Below are 23,508 nucleotides of genomic sequence, written 5' to 3'. Positions count from 1 at the left end.
TGGCAATGTTATGAAGTTGTAATAATGCCTCTCTTGTACTCTGGGTAGTTTTGCTGCATGCCCATCGTAATAAGATTCATGTCACGAATGACGAAGCCACAGACCAATTAATCTGTTGATTCAAAGTCATTCAGTGATAATTCAAACGATTGTGTTTTGTTATTGTTCGTTGTCAGCACACCTTCTGTTGCGTAAAGTCTCTCGCTCTCGCTCGCTCTGTCTCTCTTTTCCCCTCTGTCCCTCTCTTTCTTTCTCATGGATATGCCAAGCTTGTTTGGTAAATAGGTCATAATTAAAGCATTAGCGCGCCGCTAGCATTTTGACAGCACCACCACCAACCCCGCAATTATAGGCTATTCCTCTGTTAAGATTACTGAGTTCTACCTGGCCTCAATGCAGAACATTATAAAAAATATATACAAAAATAAACAATGCCTAAGAACGGTGATCTGTACACAGCATTTCACTGCGCTAGTGTTTGTTATAGTGAAGCCTCGTCAGCCAACCCATTCTTTCCCTTTCCTTTTATCTTTTGTTCATTTCAGTGAAAGTGTGTGTGTGTGTGTGTGTGTGTGGGGGGGGGGGGGGGGGGGGGTTGCAGGCTTTCGGGTTCCTGTGTTCAGATTGGTCCGGCCAGGGGTATTCCTGTGTTCAGATTGGTCCGGCCAGGGGTATTCCTGTGTTCAGATTGGTCCGGCCAGGGGTATTCCTGTGTTCAGATTGGTCCGGCCAGGGGTATTCCTGTGTTCAGATTGGTCAGGCCAGGGGTATTCCTTTGTTCAGATTGGTCAGGCCAGGGGTATTCCTGTGTTCAGATTGGTCAGGCCAGGGGTATTCCTGTGTTCAGATTGGTCCGGCCAGGGGTATTCCTGTGTTCAGATTGGTCAGGCCAGGGGTATTCCTGTGTTCAAATTGGTCAGGCCAGGGGTATTCCTTTGTTCAGATTGGTCAGGCCAGGGGTATTCCTGTGTTCAGATTGGTCAGGCCAGGGGTATTCCTGTGTTCAGATTGGTCAGGCCAGGGGTATTCCTTTGTTCAGATTGGTCCGGCCAGGGGTATTCCTTTGTTCAGATTGGTCCGGCCAGGGGTATTCCTGTGTTCAGATTGGTCAGGCCAGGGGTATTCCTGTGTTCAGATTGGTCAGGCCAGGGGTATTCCTGTGTTCAGATTGGTCCGGCCAGGGGTATTCCTGTGTTCAGATTGGTCAGGCCAGGGGTATTCCTGTGTTCAGATTGGTCAGGCCAGGGGTATTCCTGTGTTCAGATTGGTCAGGCCAGGGGTATTCCTGTGTTCAGATTGGTCAGGCCAGGGGTATTCCTGTGACTGTTTTAACCCCTCGATGTAATTCCAAGTTGAATTAGCCCCGTCAGCCTCAAACCTCCCTGTTTCTCATTTCAGTAGAGATCAATGCCCTATATATAGCCTAGTGCTAATCCCACCTCATTTGTACTTTCAAGGGGACCTTCAAGAGATTTGTCAGAAACAGTAAACAATATCTAGAAAGGAAAAATACACAAAAGACATTACTATCTCAATGGAACATAATTTAATAAAGGATTCTGTGTGTGTGTTTGTATTCATACCCGTGTGTGATCTCCAGATGCTAGGCACTCTGAAGCAGCTGTCCTACCTTGACGTCTCCAAGAACAACCTGGAGATGGTGGACGAGCAGATTTGTGGCTGTGAGAGCCTGCAGGACCTACTGCTTTCTAACAATGCACTCACACAGCTGCCCGGATCCATAGGTGAGCAGCTACGTACACATGCGCACACACACACAGACTGGCACAAATACTGACACTCACACAGACACACACACGCAGAGAGACTGACACAAATATCCATGCACAAACATACACACACTAAGTGCCCATCTCTTTACCCCATAATAAAGTCTGTTTGACGTAGCCCAGTGACCAGACATAGGGTATTGTGTGTCTAATGAACAGCTTGGTTGTTATTGGTTGTTATTCTGAAGTGAAGATAAATCTTGTCTGTAATAGAATTTCCTTCTGGAATGAATGGCTCAAATATACTGTGTATTCGGAAAGTATGCAGAGCCCATGACTTTTTCAAAATGTTGTTAAACTACAGTTTTATTTTAAAATTGAAAAAATACTTATTTTTCTCATCAATCTACACACAAAATCCTATAATGAAATATCACATTTACATAAGTATTCAGACCCTTTACTCAGTACATTGTTGGCAGCGATTACAGCCTCGAGTCTTCTTGGGTATGACGCTACAAGCTTGGCACACCTGTATTTGGGGAGTTTCTCCCATTCTTCTCAGCAGATCCACTCAAGCTCTGTCAGGTTGGATGGGGAGCGTCTCTGCACAGCTATTTTCAGGTCTCTACAGAGAGGTGCAATTGGGTTCAAGTCCTGGCTCTGGATTGGCCACTCAAGGACAGTCAATGACTTGTCCCGAAGCCCCTCCTGCGTTGTCTCGGCTGTGTGCTAAGGGTCTGTTGGAAGACAAACCTTCGCCTCAGTCTGAGTTCCTGAGCACTGGAGCAGGTTTTCATCAAGGATCTCTCTGTACTTTGCTCCGTTCATCTTTCCCTCGATCCTGACTAGTCTCCCAGTGCCTGATGCTAAAAAACATCCCCACAGCATGATACTGCCACCACCATGCTTCACCGTAGGGATGGTGCCAGGTGTCCTCCAGGCATGACGCTTGACATTCAGGCCAAAGAGTTCAATCTTAGTTTCAATGATGGAGGCCACTGTGTTCAGCTTCAACGCTGCATCATTTTGTCTGATGTGGAATAGAGTTCCATGTAACCATGGCTCTATGTAGTACTGTGCGCCTCCCATAGTCTGTTCTGGACTTGGGGACTGTGAAGAGACCTCTGGTGGCATGTCATGTGGGGTTTGAATGGGTGTCGGAGCTGTGTGCTAGTAGTTTAAACAGACCTCTGGTGGCATGTCATGTGGGGTTTGAATGGGTGTCTGAGCTGTGTGCTAGTAGTTTAAACAGACCTCTGGTGGCATGTCATGTGGGGTTTGAATGGGTGTCTGAGCTGTGTGCTAGTAGTTTAAACAGACCTCTGGTGGCATGTCATGTGGGGTATGAATGGGTGTCTGAGCTGTGTGCTAGTAGTTTAAACAGACCACTTGGTGCATTCAACATGTCAATACTTCTTACAAAAACAAGTTGTGATGAAGTCAATCTCTCCTCCACTTCTAAAAAACCCAGGAGCTTATTGTGTTACATTGTGTTGTGAATTCTATTCTGTGAGTGGTGAGGCAGACATAAGGCTACCAGCCAGCTACCCATTGAGAGTGTGTGGAGTCGGGAACTGTCCCTTATTTGTGTGGTGCTAAAACGTTCTAATTTGTACACACGTAGAGATTATGTTCCCCCTCTCCACGTGAGAATATGACTTGTTGTCAAGTTTACTTTATCTGGATAGCCTAGCTCACACGAAAGTGGCTAATGTAGGCCTAACCGGAGAAATAAAAATAAAGTTTAGGATAAGCGAATAGGCTACAATACCTTCGTGGAATCAGGTGCTGCACAAGTGAAATCCCCAGTTTGGAAGGACAACAACACAGTAGATGGATACACAGGCTGCACAAAGTGAAATCCCCAGTTTGGAAGGACAACAACACAGTAGATGGATACACAGGCTGCACAAAGTGAAATCCCCAGTTTGGAAGGACAACAACACAGTAGATGGATACACAGGCTGCACAAAGTGAAATCCCCAGTTTGGAAGGACAACAACACAGTAGATGGATACACAGGCTGCACAAAGTGAAATCCCCAGTTTGGAAGGACAACAACACAGTAGATGGATACACAGGCTGCACAAAGTGAAATCCCCAGTTTGGAAGGACAACAACACAGTAGATGGATATACAGGCTGCACAAAGTGAAATCCCCAGTTTGGAAGGACAACAACACAGTAGATGGATACACAGGCTGCACAAAGTGAAATCCCCAGTTTGGAAGGACAACAACACAGTAGATGGATACACAGGCTGCACAAAGTGAAATCCCCAGTTTGGAAGGACAACAACACAGTAGATGGATACACAGGCTGCACAAAGTGAAATCCCCAGTTTGGAAGGACAACAACACAGTAGATGGATATACAGGCTGCACAAAGTGAAATCCCCAGTTTGGAAGGACAACAACACAGTAGATGGATACACAGGCTGCACAAAGTGAAATCCCCAGTTTGGAAGGACAACAACACAGTAGATGGATACACAGGCTGCACAAAGTGAAATCCCCAGTTTGGAAGGACAACAACACAGTAGATGGATACACAGGCTGCACAAAGTGAAATCCCCAGTTTGGAAGGACAACAACACAGTAGATGGATACACAGGCTGCACAAAGTGAAATCCCCAGTTTGGAAGGACAACAACACAGTAGATGGATACACAGGCTGCACAAAGTGAAATCCCCAGTTTGGAAGGACAACAACACAGTAGATGGATACACAGGCTGCACAAAGTGAAATCCCCAGTTTGGAAGGACAACAACACAGTAGATGGATACACAGGCTGCACAAAGTGAAATCCCCAGTTTGGAAGGACAACAACACAGTAGATGGATACACAGGCTGCACAAAGTGAAATCCCCAGTTTGGAAGGACAACAACACAGTAGATGGATACACGGGCTGCACAAAGTGCAAGCAGGTAGGCCTGTTTGTTTTCGATAATTCAATTCATTATTACATGAATTTAGGCTTTCGTACATTAGACCATACGCAGGCCATATAAAGTGTAAACCAGTGCGGCTGGTAAGCTTGATTCTACTAAATAAATGTAGCCTATTTTTGCAGCCTCTATTCCCCTCAAACTTAACTTTGGACCTCGAAGCCAGTTCCACTGCAATTTTTTTAATTGTTCCCCTCTAATCAGGGACTGATTTAGACCCGGGAAACCAGGTGTGTGCAATTAATTGTCAGGTAGAACAGAAAACCAGCAGGCTCTGGACCTCGTAGGTTAAGAATTGAGTACCCCTGTATTCGATTCTGGTAATTCCCTCCCTATAACTCTCGGAACTTGAGTGCGCTTTGAATATAATTCAAAGTGCCCTGCGTTATAAATATTTTCTGATGTTCCATATTTTATTTGCGTGGCGCAATGATTTTGTCATGGCGCAGCGGTACAGCTAAATTACTGCAGTGTAAGCACTGCCTCTTGGTATGATATGTTGGTGTCACTCTGAAAAAAAGAGAAACAGGGCATGCTCTGCTTTCCCATCAAATAAGATAAAGCATTGCATACAGTTGGAGTCAGTCTGCAATTTATTCGGACCCAATCTATGGTCATAAACTAGTTACATAAACCAGATGGTGGTATGAATTCATCTGTTGCGTCCTCTTTAGGTGATGCAGCTGAAAATCAGAATCAATATCTGTGTGCTGTAGCCTAATGCACTATTTATCTTTCTCTCTCTTATTCTCTCCGTCTCTCTCTAACACCCCTTTCGCTGACTTCTCTCTCTCTTTCCCCCTCTTTCTCCCTGTTCCTTCCCCCTCAGGCTCCCTGAAGAAACTAACCGCCCTAAAAGTGGACGAGAACCAGCTCATGTATCTGCCAGACTCCGTCGGAGGGTGAGTACAATTAAAGCCATGGGTTTTAAACAACTAAACCCACCCTGATTGGTTTGCATTGATCATCTTGATCATCCAGACATATCACAGTACAGTACACCAATGTAGAGCTAGGTTTGATTATTTGACCTGTTTCTACAAACGCGCCAGATATGAGACGATTGAGGCGTTAGTCCCAATTATATAGGTGAGTGATCTAAGCCTGGCTCCTCCATTGTGAATGGAGACAATGGTAATCCTTTTATTTATTTCACCTTTATTTAACTAGGCAAGTCAGTTAAGAACACATTCTTATTTTCAATGACTGCCTAGGAACAGTGGGTTAACTGCCTGTTCAGGGGCAGAACGATAGATTTGTACCTTGTCAGCTCGGGGGTTTGAACTTGCAACCTTCCAGTTACTAGCCCAACGCTCTAACCACTAGGCTACCCTGAGGAACCTCTGAATACCGTATTGACAGATTAAAGCCCCTGTTTAATTCTGCTTGGCCAACACTCATCGATTTATGACAGGTGAGGAGGCCAGCTATTGGTGATTGACTGCTGCTGCCAGGGGTGTGATCAATTGCCAAACAGTTTTGCCACTAAAACAAGTGTTTATTGGAAAAATGTGGGTAGGTCCCTTCCCATTCCGTTTTGTTCCTTTGAAGAAATGTTTTGCAACAGAATTGGAGTAGTGATTATGCCCCTGGTAACACAGTCATTACAGGCGGGGGTTAACACTTGATCTCTGACCTCTCACTATAGATGTGATCATTCATATGGAGCGACAAATTGATTTTAATCCAACAATATATTTTGTGTGGTAGCCAACAAGCATTTCAAGATTGACTGTTTTAAAATGGCCACTTGGTTTATGCTTTATCTATGTTTTAAGTTTGACAGAGTTATAATTTAATAATTTTTCCTTTCTGGTCCATTTTAGTTGTTTTTGTTTTTTGTTTCCAAACGTTGCCAATTACCCTGTTTGTTCATTTATATTTCCTGGTCCCAGATTAGGAAAAGCTTCTGGGCAGAATTATAAATGTGATTTCAAGGGGAACTGTGGTTTTATCCCAAACCAGGATTGTAAAGCACACTGATTAAATGTATTTAATCATCTTGCATTTCATTGCATTTGTTTTACATTTTGACCAATATCGGCATCGGTTGCCTACGCTGTTGTTTGTCCCTGGTCTTGACTTCTGAGAAGCGGACTCAGATTCCTCTCTTTACTCAGTTGCTATAGAGCTGTCACGATCGTTATAAGGAGTGGACCGATGTGCAGCGTGGTAGGCGTACATTTTCCTTTATTAAATGAACACCGAACAAAAACAACAAAATACCAAACGAAACATGAAGCTAAATAATAGTGCTAACAGGCAACTATCCATAGTCAAGATTCCACAAAGCACAATGGGGAAATGACTGCCTAAATATGATCCCCAATCAGAGACAACGATAAACCGCTGTCTCTGATTGGGAACCATACCAGGCCAACATAAATCACTAATCACCTAGATGACCCACCCTAGTCACTATCACACCCCAACCAACACAGAAAATAAACAGCTCTCTATGGTCAGGGCATGACAAGAGCAGAGATTGGCAACAGTTGACCCGCGTTCCAGAACCGTTCAGCAAGTGTTTTTTAAATGTTTTTTAGTAATAAAATCAATAATTAGGACTGTAAAATCAGCTGAACATGTATTTAATTTAGGAAATAGTTTCCCAAATCCAAGTATTCCCACAAATAAAAAAATGTACACTACATGGCCAAAAGTATGTGGACACCTGCTCGTCGAACATCTCATTCCAAAATTCTGAACATTAATATGGAGTTGGTTCCCCCTTTGCTGCTATAACAGCCTCCATTCTTCTGGGAAGGCTTTCCACTAGATGTTGGAACATTACTGCTAGGACTTGCTTCCATTTAGCCACAAGAGCATTAGTTCGTTCGGGCACTGATGTTGGGCGATTAGGCCTGGCTCACAGTCAGCGTTCCAATTTATCCCAAAGTTGTTCGATGGGGTTGAAGTCAGAGCTCTATGCAGGCCAGTCAAGTTCTTCCACATTGATCTCGACAAACCATTGCTTTGTGCACGGGGGGCATTGTTATGCTGAAACAGGAAAGGGCCTTTCCTAAACTGTTCCCACAAAGTTAGAAGCACAGAATTATCTAGAATGTCATTGTATAGTGTTGTGTTAAGATTTCCCTTCACTGGATCTAAGGGGCATTAGCCCGAACCATAAAAGACACCCCCAGACCATTATTCCTCCTCCACCTAACATTACTATTGGCGTTATGCATTCAGGCAGGTAGCATTCTTCTCGCATCCACCAAACCCAGTTTCGTCCGTCAGACTGCCAGATGGTGAAGCGTGATTCATCACTCCAGAGAACACGTTTCCACTGCTCCAGAGCCCAATGTCAATGAGCTTTACATCCCTCCAGCCGACTCTTGGCATTGCTCATGGTGATCTTAAGCTTGTGTGTGGCTGGTCTGCCATGGAAACCCATTTTATTAAGCTCCCAACGAACAGTTCTTGTGCTGACGTTGCTTCCAGAGACAATTTGGAAGTCAGTAGTGAGTGTTGCAACCGACAAAAGGTCAAAGGACAAAAGGCATTCCTGTTCTGTGAGCTTGTGTGGCCTACCACTTAATGGCTGAGCTGTTGTTGCTCCTAGACGTTTCCACTTCACAATAACAGCACTTACAGTTGCCCGGGGCAGCTCTAGCAGGGCAGAAATTTGACGAACAGACTCATCCTATGACGGTGCCACGTTGAAAGTCACTGAGCTCTTCAGTAAGGCCAATGTTTGTCTATGGAGATTGCATAGCTGTGTGCTCAATTGTATACACCTGTCAGCAACTGGTGTGGCTGAAACAGCCAAATCTACTAATTTGAAGTGGTGTCCACATATGTTTGTATATATCGTGTATATTTGTATCTGTTTTATGCTAGAAACAATCTGTTTTTGCTTTAGTAATGGTGCAACCATGACAGTAACAAATCTGCGCTCGCTTTTATCTTTAGGGCACTTAAAAACAACGGTACGAAGCCTATTCATTACAACAATTATTATCTGGGTGATTATTTTTCTAGGAGCACGGTGCCTCCAAAGTATAATGTAAGGGTGCACAGAAAAATATGTAGTAGCATATGTGACCAAAATGGTTGCGCTTTAGAGCCCTGTCTGCAGTTGATAAAAACTATTCTAACTGACCTTGGCCAACCATTTCAGTTAATGTTGGAATTTTTTATGACGCGAATATAGGCCTGGGCCCAAATTCACAAAGCATATCAGAGTAGGAGTGCCGATCTAGGATCAGATTCCCTTGTCCACATAATTGTATTCATTATGATCTAAAAGGCTAAACTAATGCTAGATCAGCACTCCTTCTCTGAGATGCCAATAAGGCCCTGATCTTGTCTGTTGTTGCTCCATCTAAGAGGATATTGGGTATCATTGTACCTGTCCTTATTTTAACACCAGAGCTCCCATTGGATTCCAGGAGGGAAAACTCTGGCTCAACTCCATCTTAAATTCAGGTCCACGTGAATAATTTATGCACAGTATGTATTTTTAAATGAATGCTGGAATAGCAACCCCAGATATATTCAGAGAGTGCTGGCTTGCATATTCCTGAGCCAAACTCCAAACAGAATAATGAGAACCAGATCTGGAAGAGTCTCGGATGTAGAGTAACCTCTATTCTCCAGCGAGTATCTTTCACTCTTTTTTTTCCTTCTTTTTTTTCTTCATAAAGGGTCATATGCGGTATAGTGCAGTCCTAGACGATATTGGAACCTGACAGTTAGTCAGAAGATTCCTTGGAATGTTGGCTAGTTCGAGCAGGAAAAATACCTTTTTAGGACTCTCTTCCCCCACTGTGGTATAAAACCCTCTCGCGAAAAAAACGCCTATGGAATCAATGAGACATAAACTCTGTTTAGTTGTCCTAAATGAAAAGCCCTCCTCCTCTTTTCCCCCTGTTTCTTCCTCCTCTTCTTTCTCTATAGTCTGGCAGCCCTGGATGAGCTTGACTGTAGTTTTAACGAGATCGAGGCTCTGCCCTCCTCCATTGGACAGTGTGTCAGCATACGCACTTTTGCCGCTGACCACAACTTCCTCACACAGCTGCCCCCAGAGGTGAGCATGGGGGTCAAACACTGTGTGTGTGTGTCAGTGGGTGTTGGTATTATTGTGTGCACGCTGTGCTAATGTTTGCTTATTTATAAAACATGAATGCGTGTGTGTGCATGCGTGTGTGTGTGTGCATGCGTGGGTGCGCATACGGCAATTTATTGTGTCCAGCCTCAGCTGTGTGCTGATGTCTCCTGGTCTCGCTCGCTCTCTCTCTCCTCCCCACATCACCCAGATGGGCAGCTGGAAGAGTGCCACTGTGCTGTTCCTGCACTCCAACAAGCTGGAGTCTCTACCTGAGGAGATGGGAGACATGACCAAGCTCAAGGTCATCAATCTCAGCGACAACAAGTGAGTCTAACCTCCGCCTTTCTCTCCCCCAAGTCTCAGCCCCGTGGCAGTCCAGGCAGATTGTTGATGCAATCTGAAGAGCAGCCAGACAGACAGGAGACCAGATTTGATGATGCCTCTTTATTTACAAAGGTTGGCTAATCTTATGATTAGTTTGGGGCAACTCATCCGTCTCACTCCCCTGTACTCCTATTTTTCCCCTGTCTCTCCCCCTTTTACTTATGTTTTGCCCCCTGTCTCACCCCCGTCACCCCCATCTCCACCCTGCTACACCCCTTATCCCAGATAATACAGGGGAACAGGAATCACCATAACACAGGGGTAACAAATGTGTCGAGGCATTGTTGAAAATATTGGCATATACTGTAGATTGCAAGTTAATCAGTAGTACTATCAGCGTAAGGTAACAGATTTGTCCGAGTTGAATGAGGAGTCACATACACTGCAGGAGAGGCTATGCTCGTCCTCTTTCTCTTGCTCTATCTCTCTCCAAACTAGCATCACATAGTGTCTCCCCTATATTAATTTAGCAGATGCCCCCAAGTCCTAAAATGAACACCAGCCACCTGCCAAATGCAGGTAGATTTTGGCAAGATGGTAAGATGTCTATTTTACCAGCCAAGTTGGTGGGTGGTCAGGGCTCCACAGTGCGAACATTTAACTCATATGTGTGAATAAAAATAGTCAATTATGATCACATTTATAGTAAAATAAATGCTGCAGTAGCGGCTTTCAAAGTATTTCTGCCATTTTGTTTCATAGCTGGTTAATTTAATCTCACAAAGTCAAAGAACTACAAATCCTATATAGTCTATTCCGACTCGCGCTGCAACACTGCCTGTCTAGGGGCTGTGTACACATGAATAGCTGAGTGAAAGATCATTTTTAGAAGCGCTGCGCAGTCATGAAAGTTGGTCTAATTTTACTTGAAACGAAAGTCTACTTAAGTGAAACTTTGTCCTTGTGTTTCTTGGCTATTCACATTGTTTTGTTCACAAGCTAGGTTGTTTTTCAATGTTTGAGTTTCAACTGCTAGGAAAGAGGAGACAGCGCTTCTACTACAAGCTGACTAGACCGGGCATGCTCTTGCGCCATTGCGTACATGTTGATGATTTTGTCCATCCACACCAGACGTGCAGGTTGAAATATAATATAACTCTGAACCACCTATATTAATTTGGGGACAGGTATAAATGCATGAAACATTCATGGCGCGAGCATTATGTGCGCGAACGTTGCACAATAAATGTACACGGTCATGTTATTCAGAGCATATACTGAGCTGAACTGAGGTCCACACTCCAGTCGGTGGTGATAATGCACTTTTAAAGTTGGTTGCCAACCGCCATATAAAGTCCAAAGAGAGATTACTAGAAACTAACTAGGTTTACCCTTTTTTCTCTGTGGATTAATTGTCAGGACCTTGTGCATTTCAGGACAAATTAGCTAGCAAAAGCAAGCTAGCTAAATGGCCATGAATGTTTCATGCGTTTCGACCTGTCTCCAAATTAATATAGTTGGTTCAGTTTGTTTTGATATTTCAACCTGCGTGTCCTTATCGCGTCTGGTGTGGGTGGACAAAATCAACATGCACACTATGGTGTACCGCATAGCCGGCCTAGTCAGCATGTCAGTCTCACAGGCACAAAGTTGTTTTGAGAAGACTCACTTCACAGAAAATGAAATTAATCAATATACTGTAGCACATTACTTCTTACTAGTAATACAGTTATTCTTTTAGGAACATTAGCATGCTCATCTGTAATTTTAGGAAAATAAAACCATTTTTGTCTGATTTAAAAACTCTGAGTGGCTGGTGGACCAAAAAGTACATTTTATGTCCTGCTATATTGTTACTGCCAATCCAAAAAATAAGTCTAAAACCTGATATAAAGTATATGGAAAAGATAATGGAGTAATATATTTTCATTATTTAGAACTAAGAACCACCAAAATAAAAACAAGACAGTAAGGAAGAATAAAACATATAGAACAAGATCACAGCATAAACCATGGCAAAATGTGTAGAATTGCAGGAAATTTGCTTTAAAACTACATTCCTGGGGGAAACACTGCTAACCCAATCTTTAATCGACACAACTCTTTTTCTTGCATGTCGCCGTAAACATCAGTCAATTCAATATGATTCATTATTTCTGGTGCTCTCAGAGCGTTTCATTAGAGCGCTCCAGTAGTCTACAGACTAGTTTAACACAGTAGTTAAAATGTCAGCAGTCTCCCAGCTGCTCCCTTTGTTGTGCAAAGCCATGCTACCGTTGCCACATGTGCCTTGTAAAACATGTCCATCCAGCTTATTGGAACCAGCGCTGGCACCAGAGCAATCTCCCTCTGCTGCGCCCGCCACCAAAGTGGATTATATAAGGCACTAAAAACACACAATTGTGTCAACAATAGAGGAAAATGTCAGAATCAGAATGCATTCTCCCACCTTGCACACAAACACACATGCGCACACTTACACACACATCGTGAAAGTTAATCATTGGTGCATAATGATACAGGAATTAAATCCTAAGTTTGGACCAGGAAGATTAAGTAGATTGATTTAAGACTCTCACAAAACCCCAATTCCTTCCTGATGGAGGTTATTTCCAGGGGTTTTTCTAGGCAGTGCCCTAGAAAGAGACACAGTGGCCATGGCCTTTCCACTCGCTAACAGAAGCATTAAATAGATTTTACCATGACTCGGCAGTAACCCTGCAGCCTGCTGGAATTAAGTTCCCATCCTCCAGTTTTTATAGAGAGGAAGAGACCCGTTTATTACCCTGGGACCACTCGTTTTGCACTCTCCACTTTGGTGTCGGAGACACAACATGATGTTTAGGCTTATCTGATTCTCTGTGCACTTTAGAAAGTTGTCCTATAGATGTTAGACATGGTACTCAAAGATTTGGGCCATTCTTAATATCGGACGGCAGTATCTCTCAAGTAAGTGTGGTTAAAGTCATTATGGATACAGAAACATGGTCATGTGCATTACTTTTATTTGTCAGGTGAGATCTGTCCCATATCTTTCTGAGGTCGGTAATGTGCTTCATGACTTTTACTATAACGCCTTTCTCTGTGTTTCTCTGTCCAGATTGAGGAACCTTCCCTACAGCTTCACCAAGCTTAACCAGATGACTGCTATGTGGCTGTCTGAGAACCAGGTGTGTACACAGCCTCTTGGTTTTCACTATGGGGCTTTCAGGGCATTATTCTGTTTTTCATACAGGCTATTTCTTTACTGGTAGGGAAATCTCTTTAGTGAGTGTGGTTACATGCACACAAGAATGTGATTATTGTGGCTAGTCAGATTACTATAATAGTTTGATTAAAATGTTTACATGCTTTGCAAGAAGAACGAATTCCCTAATAATTATGTTTACTTGGACACATCTGAAATCAGGCTACCTGATGGCACTTTAAAAATGCAGAAAATCACCAAGCAAAACAAACGTTCTACTATTTTATTTTTGGGAAGGATATTTGATTCTTAGTTCAAACATATAAAGTTTGTATTTGAAAACAACTTCTAAGACACGTACGTTCAGTTGTTCTGAACACACTTTACTCGTGCTAAAGAGGGAGGCTGGTTCGGCTGCTGCTAGCACATGTACATATCAAATACACAGCTGGAACGCCGATTAACGTGTTTACATGTCCTAATTTGAAACATTGTTCAGAAAACCAGGTGTTTTAATCGGCGAATGCTTACTTCGATTTAGACCTTAACGCCGATTTAAGATAAGCAGAGTAAGGTGTTTACATGACTAGTGCATAATCTGTCTACTGCCATAATCAGTTTAATATCTAATTATTAGTCTGCATGTAAATTTACTCATTGTTTGTATGGAGCGTAGAAGTGCTTGTTGTTTTATGACCCTCTTATTTCAAAATCCTCCCTCGAGTGTCATCAGAATGGTATGAGTGGGAGGGAGAGCTGTAATTGAGTATCTGACACACACACACACACACACACACACACACACGAGTGGCCACTGAGCTGCTCTCAAACGTGTGGACGGCAGTGCACTTCCTTGTCTCTCTGCTCCTCAAATGGTGTAATGAAACATTTGGCACATTTGGCACCCCTACAGTAACTGTTTCTCAGGGGGTCGAGAGCGGCCAAGTGTAGTTGTGCAACCAGCAGCTCCCGACAGCCAGCCTCAGACTAATCCCATTGGACACAGTACAACCTGTCAAAACACAGCTTAAACCCAATAAAACACTTTCACGGTATCTAATTTCACACACCATATTGCATGGAGGGCCTTTCTCCAAAGCCCCAAGCTAACAGCCATTGACCACTCACTGTGCTGAGAGGATTTGACCAGAGACCGGAGAGAGAAAGAGGCTCTCCTTAAAACAAAGAGACATGTTTTGATTGAATATAGGTTGGATGGCCACGTTAGTCCAGCAGTCCACTTTTTCAGAAGAGTTGATGTTTTAATTGCAGCCCTGGGCCCATATTCACAAAGCGTTGGAGTAGTAAGGGTGCTGATCTAGCATCGTTTGTGCCTTTCTAATCATAATCAGTAAGAAAGGAGAGACCTGATCCTAGATCAGCACACTTTGTGATTACAGGCCCAGTTCTTCCCCAGTGGGTTTTAATTAGGAGGTTGTGGTAATGATGTGAACGGGGGTTAGCTCCTGCCAGCTGGGCTTCTTATTGATTATCTACTGTGGTTTAATTGCCCAACACAGTCAGAAACACACACACACACACTACAGAGTTTAATAATCAACCCGGATGTCTCTGGTTGAAGTCAGCCAGGTTGAGGAAGGCTTGAGGAAGGCCTAAAGCTCTGATCATCTCCTAATGCTACTGTCCAAAGCCCTTAGTGTACCTGGAAACCAAATTAAATGGATGATTTCCACCAGTGAATATGTAGACCTATTCATGAAAGATTCCTATGACTGTTCTCTCCCTTGCTTATTTGACAAACTATTATTTGTCAAGACATTTTCATGACAGTTTTCAAAAGCCATCGGTATTATTATACCACTGTCTTATGTTCTCTCTCTCTCTCCCCTCCCCCACAGTCGAAGCCTCTCATCCCTCTGCAGAAGGAGGAGGATCCAGAGACCCACAAGACGGTTCTCACCAACTACATGTTCCCCCAGCAGACCAGGACAGAGGACTGTGAGTACTAGACAATCTGGAGTTTCAAACTAATACAAAGACCTACTATCTATGGGCTAGGTCCTGTTCTAACACCTTTACAATACATCTCTCCTTGTGGTGATAACTGATCTATATAGTATGTGTTTAGATACACAAATGTCATGTTTCCCCTCCTATTTCATTAGTCTATATATGGCAGATCAGGGATTATTAAAATAACTGGGCCACCATCGAGGTCGGTCACATCCTACTAAATTCCAGGCTGACTGTTGTTTCAGTGCCAAACTTCCAGTGTAATCGCTACCACAATGATCATATTTCATTATCTGCTTCTCATTCTTTATCTTCCTCCAATCATGAATTTGATCATGTGATTCCGGCAACCAGGAAGTGATTGTCTTGGATGGTTGTTGTGTTGGCCACATTATCTCCTTTATCTGAGGAGGAGGGGGGGGGGGGGTAGAAACACAATCCGTTACCCCTCCTTCTCTACATATGTTACCTTGGGCACTAGGTTTACTATTACATCGGTTAGCATGGCTGCTCGCTCTTCCTCTCACTCTGACCTCCTGTTGGGAGAGGATACTGCAGCTTACAGGTGCTAGGCCTTAGAGGGGAAATTGTGAATCTTTAATCAATTTACTGCTATTGCGTTCCAATTTGTTTTTGGGGCACCTGCCAGATCTAGTCAGCCCCTTAATTGGAATGTCGGTGCTTTGAACATTTTGGGCCTGAAACAAGCTCTCATTGTTGGCCGGGAACAGAGGCAAATCTCCAAAATTGAAACTAAATGGATTCAGGACGGGGTGAGATTAAAAAGTCTTAACCTGTTTCCGAGCAACACAACTTTTGTACTGCTCTGAAGTGGAAACTTGGCTTCAAACACAGCCCAGGCTTAGAGAGAACTGGTCCGGAAATCATGACTGAGCTGAGTTGTCAAAAACAAACATAATTCTCACCTGTATTTTTAATACTCTATTAACTTAACTTACACAACCATGTTTGGATATCAAGTGGTATTGATAACACAAATATACATTTACAAAACTGAGAATGTGTTAATTAGTGGTATATAACTGGTAAGGTTTCATAACATTTTATTCAATTCTTTAATTTTATCTCTAGATGTATGCTTAACAAATGTAATTGGAATACTGCATAAAGGTTTGTGCAGCTAGAAAGAGGATGTGTGGTGTGTGTCTCCTCAGGCATCCCTAACTCTGACAGTGAGAGCTTCAACCCCTCTTTGTGGGAGGAGCAGAGGAAGCAGCGGGCCCAGGTGGCCTTCGAGTGTGATGAGGACAAGGATGAGAGGGAGACGCCTCCGCGGGTCAGTACTCAGCCCGCACATACACACACTTGCAGACAGCGAGAGGCACCCGCTTACGTACATAAATGCACACACGCTGATACACACACACTTGTGTACACAGTATGCACACACCATCTCTTTCCTCACTGTGTTGTAGATTGTAGCTAGTGTGGTTGACAAAGTGTCAGAGGGTGATATTATGCAAATGTGAGCGAATGAAAGTACATGAAAAATGATGTCCAGTTTGTGTGTGAGGAAAATGAGGGTCAAATAACCTTGCTCTGTACTCACAATGCTTACGCACATTACACAGTCCTCATTACTAAGTTGTCAAGGTTGTTGAAACACTATGGCAAGGGATACAAATGGGCTTTCTGGTGTAAAAGCAAGTTTTTTTGTTGCTGTCTCCTGTTAGAATGTAAAATCTAGGTCTGTTGAGTCACCTTATGTATCAGAAGGGGCTTCAAGCTACAGCCACATTACCTATCACAGATTGGCCTTCCCCTCTTCCCTTGTATTAAAGAGAGATGTCTGCATGTTACTGCCTGTACCGGAGTCTCTAAGGAATGTCCAGTTGTCCAATGTCTATGGTCTCACACTGAAATGGAAGCTGCTTGCATTTCATAGTGAGGAGGTTCTGAATAATTTTTTTCAAACCAATTGTGGTGTTTCACACAGTCTCACACAGTCTCCAACGTGTGCCACTGACACAATATGGCTGGCTGCAGTGCCTCTCCAGCAGACTGGGAGGACGGGCCTGCTGGGAAGAGGCACACCGCCTCTCAAGCTGTCATTTTGACTGAGGAGCAGCAGTGTCACCTCCATTGGCAGCCGAGCTCAACTGCTCCCCCTCCCTCACCCAAGTCCCTCACCCAAGTCCCTCTCCCCACCCCCTGAGGAACCCTCCTGGTTCACTGTTTTTGAGTTTTTTTTCTCTCACGTGTGCATGTCTCTTTAGGAGGGCAACCTGAAGCGCTACCCGACACCGTACCCAGACGAGCTGAAGAACATGGTGAAGACGGCCCAGTCTATCGCTCACAGGCTGAAGGAGGACGAGTCGGGCGACGAGTCGGGGAAGGATGCCAAACCTAATGAGCGGATCCATGTGGGAGTGCAGGACGTGGGAGTCAAGGTTGAGCCTATTGTCTGTAAACACTGGCAGATGTGCAAACTACACACACACACACACACAGACAACAAACAACTTGGATACAGTGTGTTGTATTGGAAAATAACCTAAGATAAAATTAAGACTGCTCCACGTGGTGTATGGTTTCACAAGTATTTGCATATAAACAAATTCTATTGGAAATACAAGGAATCCCAATGAGCCTATTGTACATTAATTCACTGTTACACTTTATTACAGTTCTGTCCAATATTTACTTGCCACCTAATTACAAGTTAGATGGGTAACAAATGACATAACAACAACAACCTAATAATAACTCTGTAATAGAAACAAGCCTGCTTTATATAACCTTCTGTTGGTTTGGGGTTTTGACCAGGTGATCGAGGCTCCCCGCGCCAATGGCAAGCAATTAGAGATGGAGCCCAAAGCACCTGTCTGTGTCCAGGACTCCACAGTACCCCTGGAGACCTCTGAATCCTACACCTCCCAGAAGACCTCACTCCGGACCTCGGACAATACCAAGACCATGAACCACGAGGACACCCTGGAGGTACGCTACTCTGAACGGTGCTACACATCACACCTCATTGGCCATACACATTATGACTCTTGCACATTTATTTTGTGGTCGTTTGTGTCAAGTCTTTTTCTCTGCAGGATTCTGAGGAGCTTTCATCTGAGGAGGAGATGAAGATGGCGGAGATGAGACCTCCTCTCATTGAGATCTCCATCAACCAGCCCAAAGTGGTGGCACTTAGTAAAGACAAAAAAGGTACCACGGCAGACACATGGCTCCTTTTAGGATTAACAACTGCTAGAAGTAGTACACGGTTAGATGGTTCTACAACTATGTAACTACTGACAAGTTGATTACATCGTGCGCCCTCAGTGTACACAGCTTGGTAACTATGAATGTGTACACACTGACCGAGTTCTCCTGTCTTGGTTGGACAGATGACGGTAAAGACGCTGACTCGTTGTTGGACGAGACAGTGGCCAACAGCAATCAGAACAACAGCAACTGTTCGTCCCCGTCACGCATGTCGGACTCGGTGTCTCTGACCACGGACAGCAGTCAGGACAACTCCCTGTGCACCCCCGAGAGAGAGGCCAAGATGCCCTTCCTACCCAAGAGCAGGTGGGTGAAGTCTAGTTTTTCTCAGAGTTTCTTGAGAATGGAGGGTGGGATTTACTTGCTATTAGGGATGTGATTTCTTTTATAATAGAAGCTCACTAGGGAGCATAGAACAGTGAAGGTTTTTTTCTCATTTGAAATGTTGGCTCAACTAAGGAAATAACTTTGGATGTGTTCATACTAGATCTAACTAAGAGGGTTGGATTTCCTAGTCATTGCGAATGTAGGCCGGGGTTCCTGCGCAGCTGCCATGCTTATACTCTGAATGCCTGAACACTCGACAACAACAACAAACCATTATGTTATGCTTTCTGTTCCAGGCAAGAGGATGAGAACATGAATCAGCAGAAGGTAAGCACCCCTCTCCTCCAGAACGGCAACGGCCCAGACACTACCCTGCAGGCCCTCCTGAAGAACCAGCAGTCCTACGAGTCCAAGCCAGAGAAGATTGTGGGGGACTACGACCTGTCCATGGAGGAGAGGCTGGCCTTCATCAAGAAGGGCATCAACAACGGCATGGGCGACGGCTACACCAAGTGGGACCAGATCAACATGAACGTGGCTAAGCTGCCGCTGCAGCCGGACAACATGGGGGTCCAACTGGATGACTGTCAGAATGGCACGAGCACCAAGGAGGCCTTTCAACACTTGCCTCCGCCGTATAACAACGAAAACTCTACGGCGCCCATTACAGACCACTTGGAGAACGGCAACCAGATGGGCGACCACTTTAACGGCCGCTCCAGCGAGGGATTGGCCGTGTCGCCCATGAGGTTAGACTCTGCCACGTCGGTGGTGCGGACTGCTTCGGCGGGCGTGACGGCCAGCAGTGACATGTCGCTGTCTCGCAGCACAGAGGAGCTGTCCCCAGTGGCCAAGGCTCAGAGCATCACCAACATCGAGACAGGGGAGATGAAGCTGTACTCCTTGGACACTGAGGGGGGCTCCTACGAGGGTGGAGTAGTGGGCAGGATGGCCGGAGCCGTACCGGGGGCACAGGGTCAAAGCATCGTCCGCAGCAAGTCAGCCTCCCTGCTCAACGACCAGCCCTTCCAGGTCTACCCCGGCTCGTCAGCCTCTTCCTCCGACCTGCTCTCCAGCTCCTCAAAGCCTCCTGTCAGCACCGGCCGCTACCCCGTCCCCTCAGGCATGGCCATGGGCCCGCTGCCTCAGTACAACGTCCAGTACACCAGCAGCGCCTTGCCCAAAGAAGGCCTGTGGACCCATAGGACCCCCGTCCCCCCCGACCAGGGCTACCTCCCTCCACCCCAGCACTCTCTGGCCAACACCAACTACTCCAACCGCAACCAGGCCCCTCCATATCCCCACCAGGCCCAGCAGAGAGGCCCGCCCATGGGGCCCAAGCAGCCCGGTGACATGTGGGCTAAGGAGAGACACCTGCCCCCCCCCGGTAGTCAGCCACGGAGCAGCACCCTGCAGAGGCAGAGCAGCAGTTCCTCCACGGCCTCTATGGGGGACCCCCGGCGCATGCAGGTTCCCGAGGGAGATTACATGACGTACAGGGACATCCACACCCTGGGCCGGGGGCCGCTGGCCATAGCCCAGACCATGCAGAGGCCTCTGTCGGCCCGCACCTACAGCATCGACGGGCCCTGTGCCCCCAGGCCTCACACCGCCAGGCCACAGCCCCATGAGCTGCCCGAGAGGACCATGTCGGTCAGCGACTTCAACTACCAGCACGTCAGCCCCAGTAAAAGGCCAAACGCCAGGGTGAAGTCTGAGCACTCGCTGTTGGACGGGCCAGGAGGACCGGGAGCAGGAGCAAGGGTACCAGTGGATTGGAGAGACCAGGTGATGCGCCACATCGAGGCCAAGAAAATGGAAAAGGTAGAGTATTTGGTGAATAGTTAATGAGCGATCTATTTGATTGTACTTTTAATTCGGTATGATTGACAATAATCTTAATGGCCAATCTTAATGGCATATCCTACGATAGAGGTCACATCTGTTTGAGTGGGAACATGAGTAAGAATATCACGTGGTTATGGTGTTAATAGCCTAGGTTGTTATTTGGTCAGTTTCTTTCTTTGATCATGTGTTAGCTGAGATGACCTCACACCGTCCATTCAGAAACCTCATGAACCACATTAAAGTCGTGTTTCTGTTTCATTATCCATCTTCATGACCTGTCCAGTTCCTTCAGACTATTGACCTCAGCCCTGGCTCCAGGGTAACCATAGCGTGACGCGCCAGCTGAGTCTGGGGGGGGGGGGGGGGGGGGGGTGTTCCTTAGTGTCTCTCCTTTGGGCCGTAGATGGCACAGGTTGGTGGAAGCTACAGTCTACACTCTCAGTGGCCACTTCATCATCACAGCTACTGTGGGCACCTTTAGAACGCAGCCTTAAAAGTGGCTGCAATGATGTTATCTAAGAAGCATCAGTAGCTGGGTTTCCATTCAATTGGTGACAACTTTTCATGCTAACTTTCTAGAATCTGTATAATGAAAATATGTATTTTTCCCTCCAGTGGTGTGTTTCCACCAAACATACTTATTGCGGAGAACAATCAGTGCATGATGACCTAGTGCACACAAAATGTACTTCTTCGCAAAAATGTTAATGTATTGAATACCTGTTTCCATCGCATTTTCAACTCTTTTGATAGTTTTGTCACAACAACTATTGTATTATTGCCACATGCGCTCTCGCCAACAGCTCGCAGATAAGGCTGTGCAGGTAGGCTTCTCTACATGATGAGATTATTATGGATAATTGCGAGAATATTTGTATTTGTCAAACGGCAGTCAAGCATTGATCACCATATCAAGCAGAATAAGACCCTTGATATTTATTGGAAAGGCGTATTGAGATCACCGGGCACTTTCACCACCCTGTGAAGTTCATCATCTTATTTTGTCTGAAGCCTAATAAGCTGCATGGTTACCTGAGTCGTAGTAGGAGGACCACACACCAATATAGAAAATAGTCCAAATAAAGAAGCTCTTGAATGAGTAGGTGTGTCCAAACTTTTGACTGGTACTGTATATACTGTATAAATGCATTACGAGTGACTACCTCATGAAGCTGGTTGAGAGAATGCCAAGAGTGTGCAAAGCTGTCATCAAGGCAAAGGGTGGCTACTTTGAAGAATCTCAAATATAAAATATATTTTGATTTGTTTAACACTTTTTTGGTTACTACATCATTCCATATTTGTTATTTCATAAATTTGTTGTCTTCACTATTATTCTACAATGTAGAAAATAGTAAAAAAAATAAAGAAAAACCCTTGAATGAGTAGGTGTGTCCAAACTTTTGACTGATACTGTATATAAATGATTGTTTCCCTAAGTATGTCTATGTTGTATCAGTATATTTGGAGTAACAAGCAAACAAGCTGCTACTAACGCAATGTACAAATGTTGTTGAAGCATGTGGAATATTAGCATTAACACATTATTTACATTATTTTATTAATCATTACTACTTTGTGAAATGCATGTCCACTAAAGTGTGTGTCTGTGTGTGTTGGCTGTATGTGTGTGTGTGTGTGTTGCCTGTATGTATAATGTGGTGCTCAGTATGCCCTGTCTCTGTCCTATAATTCCAATTATGCCCCGCTGAGCTGCTCTCACTACGGTAGCTCTAGGGACGTGCACCAGACAGGCAGCCAAGGCTCTCTGTTCTTTAGTGCTGCCGCAGACGGACGGCTCTACGGAGCCCAGGGCATCTGTGTGAATACTGGACTGTACTGGGGCTGGACTACAGCTCAGCCTCTTAGCTGCTAGCCTCCTACTACCCAGGAAGATCTGATTGCCGTCTCCTACCACTTTTCAGCTTTGGCCTCGTTCCAATACTTTTAAAAGGACTCTTTGTCTTTCAATTCCAAAAAACAATGCCCTCCTCAGTTAAGATTGAGCATTTTTGTGATATACCATCCTTGAGGTTGTCACTAATCTGTGCGTGATGGGATGACTCTGTTTGCGTCCATCATTCCAACCCTCAGAACTGGGATGACCTTACAGACGGATTCAAGGAAGGATGCATTTTAGAGCTATTGGGACAGGGCCTTTGTACTGTATAGCTCCTTATTGTGACGGAACCTATCTTGTTTGAACGGGGCATCTTTTATCCGTGCACATTAAGGCCACTCTACCATAAACTGTAGGCAAACTCACGGTTTCAATCTCTATCAGGGATTCAAGTAGAGGAAACTCCTAGCTGTGTAGAAAGGCATCCTGCAAATACCAATTGAGACCTGGCATATCTAGCACAATGCTTCTGTTGTATAAGTTGAACATTTTTGTAGTCTCTCAATTTATCCAAACAGTAGTAGGGTTGAAGAGGGCAGAAGCACCATTGTATTTTCCATATGAGTTTGTCTCTACTTTAACCTATTTTCTGTCAGACAGTAGCTGTGTGTCGTTATAGGCCATATGATAGGATACAGTTGGCAGTGAGATACAAACAGGGATTCCACTGGCTTGGTGTAGTGGAATCTAATTTATCCAGCTAAATCACAATCAGAGTCTGAAGCCTTTGATAAGCTGTATAGGCTACAAGTCCCTCATCTCTGCCCTGAAATAACATCACGTTGCATATTACTGAGTCGGATGTGTATAATAATAGTAGCATGTTGCATGGTACAAAATGCCCCTTTTTAAACCTGGCTTCCCTCCCAATCTATGATTCACTTATCCCAGTGCTTTATCCTACCCCCCCCCCCCACACACACACACACACACACACACACACACCTTCCAGCACTCCAATCTAAATG

The 23,508-nt window shown here is 44.7% G+C and overlaps 1 protein-coding gene across 3 annotated transcripts in view; it reads left to right on the top strand.

Moving 5' to 3' along the window:
* LOC110522834 (erbin) overlaps positions 1–23,508 on the top strand; it is a 111,525-nt gene that overhangs the window by 75,517 nt on the left and 12,500 nt on the right. For 2 of the 3 annotated variants that reach the window (XM_036977109.1, XM_036977110.1), the window contains 12 exons: positions 1,601–1,745; positions 5,511–5,583; positions 9,587–9,716; positions 9,946–10,061; positions 13,162–13,231; positions 15,108–15,207; positions 16,398–16,519; positions 17,460–17,633; positions 18,010–18,183; positions 18,276–18,405; positions 18,588–18,771; positions 19,089–20,616. In XM_036977109.1, the coding sequence (XP_036833004.1) occupies positions 1,601–1,745; positions 5,511–5,583; positions 9,587–9,716; positions 9,946–10,061; positions 13,162–13,231; positions 15,108–15,207; positions 16,398–16,519; positions 17,460–17,633; positions 18,010–18,183; positions 18,276–18,405; positions 18,588–18,771; positions 19,089–20,616 (2,946 nt within the window). The remainder of the gene's footprint in view (positions 1–1,600; positions 1,746–5,510; positions 5,584–9,586; positions 9,717–9,945; positions 10,062–13,161; positions 13,232–15,107; positions 15,208–16,397; positions 16,520–17,459; positions 17,634–18,009; positions 18,184–18,275; positions 18,406–18,587; positions 18,772–19,088; positions 20,617–23,508) is intronic. The other variant, XM_036977111.1, reaches the window with a different exon arrangement.

This window comes from Oncorhynchus mykiss, chromosome 5 (assembly GCF_013265735.2).
Source record: "Oncorhynchus mykiss isolate Arlee chromosome 5, USDA_OmykA_1.1, whole genome shotgun sequence".
In the NCBI taxonomy this organism is placed as follows: Eukaryota; Metazoa; Chordata; class Actinopteri; order Salmoniformes; family Salmonidae; genus Oncorhynchus; species Oncorhynchus mykiss.
This window is presented reverse-complemented; position numbering and strand designations above follow the sequence as displayed.